Below are 10613 nucleotides of genomic sequence, written 5' to 3' on the forward strand. Positions count from 1 at the left end.
GTTCCGCCACCGCCGCCACCATTGTTCAATACGGAAAAGGGCGGCGGTGGCGGCGGCGGCGGCGCCGTCAACCACAACTCAGGAGCCGACTCCAGCAGCAGCTGATGGGCCTTACGAATGAACAGATCCAGAAGCTTCGCCCGCGCAAAGGTCATCGCGGCGTCGTGCGCGGAGGCAAACACGGATTGAATTGATGTCCCTGGCGCCACCGCCGCCGCCGCCAGAGGTGCACAAGCCTGCTGTAGCAACGCATCCACCCCGGCCGCGGACACCGCCCCTGGCGGCGCCGCCGCCGAGGGGAAAGTCTCCCCGGAGCGGCTCGTCCTGCTACTGCTACTGCCTACACTACTGCTGCTGCCACTGCTACTGCTGCTACTGGTGGCCACGGTGACGCCACTCAAAGAAACCAGGCTGCTACTGCTCACGCTGCCTATGCTGCTACTGCTGCTGCTAGTACTGCTACTGCCATTTCCCGTTGCTCCGGAACCATTATACAAGCTGGCACTGCCCAAGCTTTCCAGCGCTCGCTGTAGCTTCAGGATTTGCTCTTTGAGAATGAGGAGTTCGTCGTCCGCGAAAGAGCCTGGCGGCGGCGGCGGTGGCGGCGCCGTCGCCGCTGCCGTCGGAGCGGCGGCAGCGCCACCACTCGCAGCAGATGCCGGTGGCCCCAATGCCGGTGAGGAAATGCTGCTTCTAAACGTGGACGGCGACACAGACGGTGGCGGCAGCTGCCGACCAGACGCAGCCGTGGCGGTGGCGCCTCCCGAGCCGCCGCTCCCTTGCCCTGTGCTGCTACGAGACCTGGGTTGGCAGCACAGCACAGCACAGCACAGCACGGGGATCATGTCGCAAGCCGGTATTGCGGGAATGCTAAGTCAAGGGACCCGGGCCCAGTGTGCGAGATGAACGTGCGAGGAAGGATATAAAAAAAACAGGATGTAGGAAGAGGGTGGAGGGTGGGGGGTGGGAGGAGGGCACAAGGGGGATCCAAATTGGATGATATCCTAGGGAAGCAGGTGCAGTATTGTCGAGCTGAAACGAGCTGGGCTGCCGAAGAAATTAGTTGTAGGAGCCACTTGGTGATTCAAGGACACAAAGCATGTGACCTCCCTGCAAATATTTTGGAGGAGGCATCACGCATGCGTCCGTCCGTAGGCGCATGCGTGTGTGTTTTGTGGTACTGTGTCGTACCCTGCGTGTTTTCACAACAAGTGTGCCACCGTGTGTGTTTGTGTGGGGCGGAAGTACATCGTTTCGAGAATTTAATCCGGATGGAGGAGCCCAATGAACGAGTGTTTAAGGGCTGACCCATATGGATTTCATCGGGACGATTTGTGGCATGGAAGTTCATTATGGGTGTGGGAGCCTTGGTTCATTTACTTTATTCAGGAGTCAGAGACGCAAACAAACGCATCGAGATATAGAATGGCAACTAGACACAGAATGGTAAGAAGCAACCTGAGTTACACCCGCAGATACCTTGTGGACGTGGCTTGCAATGTATTTAATGGTGCAAAGCATCATTAGTGAAAAAAGGAGGCATGAGACTTGCAAGTATCGGCCCGGAGGGCCTGCAGGAACCGGTCTGCCCGGAGTCGGGGACACCGCGGAAGCTTAAGAGGCCGTGGGCAATATTCGCTTTCTAGCCGCGCTCTTTACAACCAAGTTTTAGAGAGTTGCTCATGTTGTCGTGATGGGGACCATTTGTGTCCCAGTTCCGCAGAAACCCGGGGCCCCACATCTAGCTGAGTAGTATCGCGAGGGAACGACAGCGGATAAACGGAGATGATTGTGTACAAGAAATTGATCTACACTTTATTGCTATCTTCAGCAACATGGCGAGCCTACTCCCGCCCTGGCAAACAGTAAACATGGCCTCACCTAAAGTGGTCCCCCTGTGCGCCCGCGGATGACTTTGATGAATTAACGGTTTGACCATAGATGACAACAGCATGTGAAACCGAGGACGTTGAAGGAGGCTGGTGGCCGGTTAGCACCAAGGCGTTGCTAACGACACTTTGATTTTGGGTATAAAGCGGCTTCATTAATAGCGCAGAGCGTACGCCAGATGATGTTGTGCTTCGCTGTCTGGATGGCGACAACGAGCTCGAAGGGCTGCTGGGCGCACCATCTTGACGTTTGCCGTGCTGAGCTGAAACCGAGAGGTTGCCTCCTGTAGGCAACGCCAGATTCAGCATTTTGTAATTCATGGCAGACATCTCGCAGTGCCGCTGCACAGCTGAAGCCTATGCAGCGGGCTTATAAAGGATTACGTGGTCGCTTGGGGTGTCATTTTGCCTTCCTATTTACGGCAAACCCAATGCTGAGAAGACATCTACTACATGAAAATGTAGAAGCTTGACGACGGGTACTTTCCTTTGTGACCGTACGCGTACGACGAGCTAGAAGCAAGCGAAAAGTCTCCTGCAATACTAGCTAAAGTCCTATCCGCGTAACATCCCATTACTTAGAAATTGAGCTATATCTATTACCCGCGTTTCACACAATTACAGTTTAGAGACCTTCAACCGAATCCTGGGCGCTAAGCCCGCTGCCTGATACTAGTGATCATGTGGGATGCGATAACGGGACTGGCATTGAACAATAGAAACACGACGGGCAACCCCGGCGCCAACAGGTACCTCCAATTCTTGACCAGCGGCCCGGTGCTTGACGACCAGGCGCCAGCATCAAGTACTACCATTCGCCCACCAGGAGCATGCCAGCTGTGGATTTTCGTGGGCTCCGTCCTATCTTGCGGTGTCCAGGCGGACCCCACCCCCCTCCAACCCCGGAATAACTCCAACCCCCGAAATAGTTGTCCAGGAGTTGCCTGAGCGCCTCTTTGTCAACTGGGTTTCGCACCGCTTGCGGAGTCGCCGCTCCCCTGTCCAATACCCAGCGCCGCGCACCCCACCCTCTAGGGCCCTTCCCTCAGGGCCCGATTTCCCCCTTTGCCTTATCCTTGTCTTGTCTTCTCCCCTCCCCAGGCCTCCAGGGTGTGTCCGCCTTTGCAAGGCGCCTGCGTCCTGCAGCCACCTCCGTCCCCCCCTCCCCGCTGTGGCGAATCATAACTTCAGAGCGTCACCTCATATCGCTGCTGTTACATTGGGAACAATTACGGTGCCCCACATCGCAAACGCTTAGTGCAGCAGTCCACGAGCCCCCTTGTGCGTGTGTGTGTGTGTGTGTGTGTGTGTGTGTGTGTGTGCGTGATTGAGTGCGTCTCTGTCTGTCTTGACGGACATCCGTTGTGGGGAAAACATGTGTTTGCTGGTCAGTACGGCCGGGACAACCGGTAACACATTGCTTTGCCTTGTCTCTCTCGTCTCGTCTTGTCGTATGCCTGCGTCTCGGAACAATGTCGATCCCGGTACCAGTTACCGTACCAAGACTGTTGTAAGGTGGAAACGTATGGAAACCGGGATGCGTCCTGAGGGCCCGGGTTAACTTGCGGACTTGGGCCGATCGCACGTCTTCTTTGCGCTATCTTGGTTCTCAGAATAAAGTCTGGATGCGAGCTAAACGGCTCACATGCTTGCGACTTTGCAAGTCGCAAGGTCGTAAGCTGTAGGGACCCGAAATCATACGATATTAGATGCAGAATTGAGCAATTCAGAGGCATGGCTTGTCGGCCGCGTGATTAGTAATGGTCAGGCTTCTGAGCCGATTTTCTCATTTTCCTCCCGATCTTTTTACCACCGGCAAGGTCGCGCCATCCAGCAAGCTCCGAACGGGGGAAATAGCAGGGGTGCCATTTCCCCATTGCGGAAGATAGTCACACTGGCCATACTCTGGCAAGATCCACTCAAGTCGTCGTGCTCCACATACAGCGACAGTGTGGCATACCTGCTAGCGTGCATTGGGGAGGGGTGGATCGGCGTCTAGCCCAGGCCTTCGTGTAGGTCTAGCATAGCTCCTCCTGTGCTCCTCCTGTGCATGGCTTGGCACTTAAAGTAGGCAGGTGCAGCTCCTGACATGGCGGGTGGTTGGAGACCCTACTTATGTACGGCAGTCGGGTGCTGGTTGGCAGACTCACCCATGTTGCATGTCAGGGTGTATATGTATCATACCCGCGGCGATGGTGGCCGAAATGATGCCAAGACCTGCGTACTAATGCTTTTTGGTTGGCCGAGGTAGAGGTCAGGTTGGATCGGAGTGTGTGTGTTGGTGGATAGATGGCTTTCATTTCCGTGAAATGTCAGCAGTTAGGGAGCGTTCGCAACCACCAAGTAACGGCGGCACTTGTTACTGGTCCGAGGCCTCCTTAATTACAATATTAATAATAAAAACATGACCGTGCAATTCTCGATGATGCACAGCACCTTTAGAGGCGCTTTCCAACGTCGTTGTTACAATGTTGGGCAGCAATCGGTCGTGTTGTCGCCAGCCAACAACTGTGATGACCGCAGCTGCCGCTGCAACCGGCTTGCAAGCATGCACGTCAAGCAGCCGATGAAGAAGAGTCTGCGCAACCCATGTGCAAGCAACTATCCATCATTAACTGATTGAAAGACAAATACAACCGGGATAATCATGTACCGGTATGGTGATGATGCAAGCTACTTCCAAAGCTCCTCGCTCACTATACACACACACACGTAAGTTAATTATGCGCTATACCGTGGCTCATTATTCATAAACTGCATTACCTATGGTCTTGTAAGATTTTAGTTCGTAACGACAAGTTTGCATGCTTCAGAGGCGAGCAGCACGGTCGGCTCGGTGCCGACCACCTGCTGCTGCTCGCCAGCCCTCACTTCCTCTGCACGCTGGTTACGCTGCACCTTCTGGTATTGCAGCAGAAGGGGGGTAAGCGGAATAGCCGTACCAGGGAAGGACACGCAAGGGTTGGCGGTTGCGTGCAGCAGTGATTAGGGATATTAACCATGCGGCTGTAGATGGCGGATGGATGGACAGGCAGCAGCCATCAGGCTGACGAAACGCAGCTGTGCTATTAACTAGATTAACTATTAACTTGATTAACTATTAACTATTAACTAGATTACCTATTAGACAGCGAATGATTAACGGACAAGCTACCCAGCAGCCCAGACAGCTCCATGCAACGGCAGTAGTCTGCAGAGGAATAACGCTGCCTACCGCAGCAAGTAGGTATCAACGCAGACTCCAGACATTGCTTCTTGTTAGGTATTACCGCTGATAGCGCTCACCCTCAGCAAGGTCCAGACCCGGGATTGCTGGCCAGAAGTGCCCGGGTGCGCCCACAGAGGCTCAATAGGGGCCGGGCTGAGACCGGCAGCTTGCGCGGCCAAGCTGCGACTGGCAGCAGCAGCAGCAGCAGTCATACCTTGAAAATGGGCACTCAAGCATCCCAGCCATAACGAATGCTGTTGCTTAATTGGGTGACCAGCAGAGGTTTGTCATCAACTGTGTGAGTGACCAGGAAGTCCCATATAACCCTTTGCGACTACAGGGAAAGGGTTATAGTCGCAACCCTATAACCCTTGCAATGAGTCTCTGGAGCTCCTGTTGGGGTGGGGTGGCCATCACCCTGAAAACTCATTATGCACTGCCACCAGCACCTACAGCTACATAGCTACGTTATTAGCCCACTGGCTCCTATGCTGCCGGACTGACACGTTGCTAGGCGCTAGCTGTGCACAAAAGCAATCTCCTTTACCTTCCAGACTCAAGGCTGGTGTGATCGACGCTGTACGTCAAAGGTGAAAAAGTGTTGGCGGCATCCTGGCAATCTTTCCCTCGCCGCCCCTGCCGCCGCTTCCAAGCAACCGCGGCCCAAACCATCGCCACTATTAGGGACACAGCAACCACGGCCCCTGCGTATAGAAAAAACATCGCGCCTTGATTTATTGAAATGTTCTCGGAGTATGCACGCATCGTGGTGGGTTGGTGCCTTGACCCTACGACTGGCTTCACGGACGTGTTGTCGAAGCCGCTTTGATGCTGCCCACGTAAAGACCGTGCTCAGAGCGCTTGAGAAGAAGGCGACACATATGCACTCAGAGCGCGTCAAAGTTGGAGTCGTAAGGCGTCGTTGGCACTGACAGATAGAGGGGTATTGGTGGCGATGGCGCTGGGTTTGGGCATGGTGCGGTTGACATGGGCCATGTATGTCGCGAGCTAGCTCGGCTTCTCAAGCTTGCAGGTTGTTGCGCTCGCTCCTAGGTGACAGCATCGAGGTCAATGTCCTCCCGCGCAGAGGCCGTCTGGCGGGAGGGAAACTCGCCTTCGGAACTCCCTAAGAAATAACCAGTCACCAAATAGAACGCAATGCACGGATGTGTGCGTCAGAGGAATGAAGTAGTAGGTAGGAAGAGACAAGCGGCGGCTTGCTGGCTGGGAAGGCTGTAATTGTGCTGCTCTAGCAGCTGACGCTGCCGACCGTACTGTACCGAGTATGTGAGTACCTACATCCCGGTGCCCTGATCACCGAGTATCCACCCACCTGCAACTGCAGGCCCCACCACTACTGCACGATGGTGCTGGCGGCTATTACTGCTGTTACCAGGCTGCTCAGGCTGCGGATCTGGTCGGTAATCGTCTAAGAAAGACGTGGCATTCTCAAACTGGCGCCTGGTTTCCTGATAGCAGACCTGGAGCTCAGCCTGGTCCTCTTTGAGGCACGCGATGCTCACGATGTGTTCGCACAGGAGGGTGACACTTCGAAGATAGAACACTGTGTTGGTGGGGACGGACTGGTCTGAGGACGGGTCAATGCGGTTGCCGTCACCCGCCACCCCCACTACGAAGGCACCATCTGGCCAACACCGTTGTAGCGGCGGCACGGAGGACCCGTTGCGGCAGCCACCCTGTTGCAGACAGGGATCAAGGCTTAACAAGCAAGATGACTGATATGTACGGATGTACGTACATATGATGATGTGTGGGACAGGGGAGTCATATCTTCACCCTACAGTCGCTACCCGGCGAAACCCTGCCTTCCCCGGTATTTTGGGGCACCCTCATCCAGTCACCCTAGTCAATTTATTCAGTGGATCGCTCAGGTTCAGCACCCACCACCAGCATCCAACGGAATCTGCCGGGTCGACAGCGGCCCAACTCCATTCCTGGTCTGCTCACATATGTATGCACGTATGTATGTACATGTACGGGTATACATGATAACACGTGATAGTCAGCTACATACTATCTAGCTACAAATCCATACATGGTGTGCAGTGTGCCACAGGGTAACTTACAATACTTCAAGAATGTGCCATACATAGGCGGCAGAACTCTGCCAATCAGCCACTACCTACCTCCGGATGATAGCCTGGAATGACCATCTGCGGGACATCCGGGTACTTGCTCGGCTTAGTAGCTACGCTGTCTGACTTCAACTGGAAGGAACTTGGGAAGCAGATCACTGATGAAAAGATCACACGCGTACATATGGACATACAGATGCATACGTACGAAGGCACGGGCAATAAGCATGGGATAGGCCTGCTACGCGAATTGCAATGGATTCAGGCCGATCCAATCGTTGCCATCATGCAGGCAGCTTACAACACAATGGTTGCTTAACAAGGGACAACCCTGTAATTTGCACACACGTATGTTTGCAGGCTTCACTGCACCTAAATCAGCAGAGTCCAATCACTCATAATCGTTCTACATACCGCGACCACTGCCGCATTTGCGCAACTGAGTACAGCCTTTCAGCTTAAAGTTTCCCAATCCTTCTTATTATGGTTTGCTTTCCCCATCTTGTCGTCTATCTCGGTTTTTCTTGTTCCCACTGTTGGGCAAATGGTTGTCGAGACGCAACAAGGCATTCGTTGCTCTATTCCTCGATTGGGCGGAGAGGCCTCCATGGCCAAGGCCTGCGCTATTGCCTCTTATTGCCCTATTGTTCAATGTTCTATTGACAACCCCAGCGCTGTTGCCCTGACAACATACGCATGGATAGCTGGCGCGCCGAGTCTGGCATACGTTGCAAATCTCGGCAGATCTCGACAATGAGTGGGATAGAATCCCTCGACTGTAAGAGGCGAGATGTAACCCCTATGGTAATGGAAGGTGATGGACTCGATTATAGTGACCTGCAAGTCGGCCAGGACTGGAATGGCACCGGCCATTAATTTGCACGACCCCCCTGGATGGCGGTGGCGGTGGTGGTGGTGGTGGTGGTGGTGGTGGTGGTGGTGGTGGTGGTGGGTGCTGACCCTGTAACAGTCGCTGACTTGGCTGAAGTCGACACATGTGGTTGATGAGGAGGATGAGAGTGTGTCCCGAAACAGTGGGGAAGGTGGTAGGGGGACTGCCCCGCTAGTGGCAACGGGTGAGCTGTACCCCCCACCTACTTCACACATCATCGAAAGCCGGATAATCAACATCGTCTGTTGGAAATCGCATTGTCTACAGGTCGTGCCTGTTGGTGAGACGCTATCTCACAGGGACCTAGCAGACACGACTAAGGAGACATTAGCCGTTACACGTGTTCGGGAGATCCGCGACCTACCACCGAAAGCCCCTTTGCCTAGGCGTAAACGTGTGAATCTGAGGTACTGTTACCGATAAACAGCAGAGACTTATAAAGGCTGGGAAAGCCTATCCCAAAGGACGAGAGCTACCAGTACGCTAGAACCTAACAGCCGTTATGACGGGCCTCCCGAGACAGGTCCAAAGCTGTCACTCAGTCTAACATGCGACCTCAGACCGGCCTCAGCTGCCACTTACGATAGTCTGACAAGTTGCCCAAACAGGCCACAGGGCGACACGGCAACCCTTCGCATCAACACGCCCCCTCGTGTCGCACTAGGGGCCTTACTACTAACTGCTAGTACCGACTAGCTAGATCGGCCGACAAGTCCGCGGTCCAGGCCGACTGCTCAACACTCAGCAGATACAAACGCATCTTGCCAGCCTTCAGCCTGACGGCTATGCGGTCTGGTGCTGCTGTACAAACACAAACAGGGAAAACAGTGCCGTACAGCACCATACGCACTGTCTACGGCGCCCCTTCGGGCATTAACCTGCCCATTCGGGCGCCTGCTCACGCACCCTCAGCTCCCCCCTAAAGCCTAGCTCAAAACAATTCCTCAAAGCCCTCGGCACTCCTCCTCTGGCGATCTAAGTAACGCCCAGCGCTGTGCGGCAGCGCACGAACTTGACCTCGCCCAGTGCCTTGGTTAGGATGTCAGCCACCATGTCGTCGGTGGTGCAATAGCTGAGCTTCACCTCACCACGCGCGACCCTCTCGTGCACGATGTGGTGGTGCACGTCGATGTGCTTGGAGCGCACCGACGTGATGGGGTTGTTGCCGAGGCTGAGCGCGCCTTGCGAATCCAGCTGGACGTTGACAGCACCTGGGGAAAGGTCCAGATCGCTCGCCAGCTTGCGCAGCCACAACGCCTCGCGCACAGCTGCTGCTGCGGCCTGGTATTCGGCTTCCACGGACGAGGCAGCCACGGTGCGCTGCAACTGACTGCTCCAGCTGACCGCCGCGCTACCGAGCAGAAAAGCGTAGCCCGTGGTGGACCTGCGGGTGGCTGGGTCGCCGGCCCAGTCTGCATCGCTGTACCCACAGAAATTGCTGGCTTCGCCGCAGTAACTGTAACGACGCAAATGCCAATCTGAGCATCCCGGGTTACGCCTTTGCTGTGTTACAATGGTATCGAGACGGGACCGCACGAATTCCGAAATAAACTTCGGGTCGGCGGTTCGATTCTGGCAACCAGCAAGTCGCAAATTGGCGATTTCATGGAGTAATGGATAAACCAGCGCACTGGCGCGAGGTGGGATGGCTCCTGTGCTCGAAATAATGGCCGAGGACGTCCATTGCTAAGTGGGGGGCAATGTAACGACGCAAATGCCAATCTGAGCATCCCGGGTTACGCCTTTGCTGTGTTACAGTAACGCAGACCAAGCGCCCGAGTGCCAGAGACGTAACGCAGCACACCCAGAGCGAGCCCCATGTGGGCTTTGGTGGGGGCGGACATGTGCCGCGCCAGCATGCTCAGAGCGTGTGCGATGTCTGGGCGTGTGCTGGTAGCGAGGTAATTTAGTTCGCCCACCAGCGTGCGGTAGCCACTGCTGTCCGTCAGTATCGGCCGGGTGTCACTGGCTGGCAGAACCCGCGTACCCTGGGGTAGCGGGGTGGCACGTGGCTTGGCGTTCTCCAGGCTGTGGCGCTGAAGCAGCTGCTCCACGTAACGCTGCTGCGTGAGCATGATGCTGCGGTTGCGGCGGTCCTGGACGATCTCCATGCCGAGGTAGTAGCGCGCCTCTCCAAGGTCTCGTACAGCGAAGCAACCAGCTATGGCCGCTTTGGCGGCCGCAACCAACTGCGGGTTGTCCGCCGCCACCAGCATGTCATCAACGTGCACGAGCACATCGATGGAGCCATCGGACCCCCGCTTGACGAATAGCGCGGGGTCGGACGTAGACGGTTCATAGCCTAGCTTGCCCAGCTCCGCCGCCAGCTTCTCGTACCAGCAACGTGGGGCTTGCTTGAGGCCGTAAACAGACTTTAACAGCCGGCACGCCTGCGTCGGGTCGCCGTTGCTGTAACCTGGTGGCTGTCGCATCCACAGCTCCTCTGCCAGGTCACCGTTCAAGAAGGCCGTTTTGACGTCCATCTGGTGGACCGTCATACCTCTGGCTGCTGCCACAGCTAGAAGTGC

The 10613-nt window shown here is 55.4% G+C and overlaps 2 protein-coding genes across 2 annotated transcripts in view; both read right to left on the reverse strand.

Moving 5' to 3' along the window:
• Positions 1-2045, reverse strand: part of VOLCADRAFT_92011 (uncharacterized protein) — a gene marked incomplete at both ends in the record, with an annotated part of 10821 nt that extends 8776 nt beyond the window's left edge. The window contains 3 exons of the mRNA XM_002951426.1: positions 11-277; positions 488-801; positions 1882-2045. Coding sequence (XP_002951472.1) covers positions 11-277; positions 488-801; positions 1882-2045 — 745 coding nt within the window. The remainder of the gene's footprint in view (positions 1-10; positions 278-487; positions 802-1881) is intronic.
• A 3939-nt stretch (positions 2046-5984) lies between these two features.
• On the reverse strand, positions 5985-7385 carry VOLCADRAFT_92012 (uncharacterized protein; the record flags this gene model as incomplete). The annotated part of the gene is made up of 3 exons (XM_002951427.1): positions 5985-6058; positions 6431-6794; positions 7245-7385. 3 exons carry the CDS (start codon positions 7383-7385, stop codon positions 5985-5987), a joined length of 579 nt encoding a protein of 192 aa, XP_002951473.1.
• Positions 7386-10613: the final 3228 nt, after the last annotated feature.

The sequence above is a fragment of the Volvox carteri genome (assembly GCF_000143455.1).
Source record: "Volvox carteri f. nagariensis unplaced genomic scaffold VOLCAscaffold_23, whole genome shotgun sequence".
NCBI classification, from domain to species: Eukaryota; Viridiplantae; Chlorophyta; class Chlorophyceae; order Chlamydomonadales; family Volvocaceae; genus Volvox; species Volvox carteri.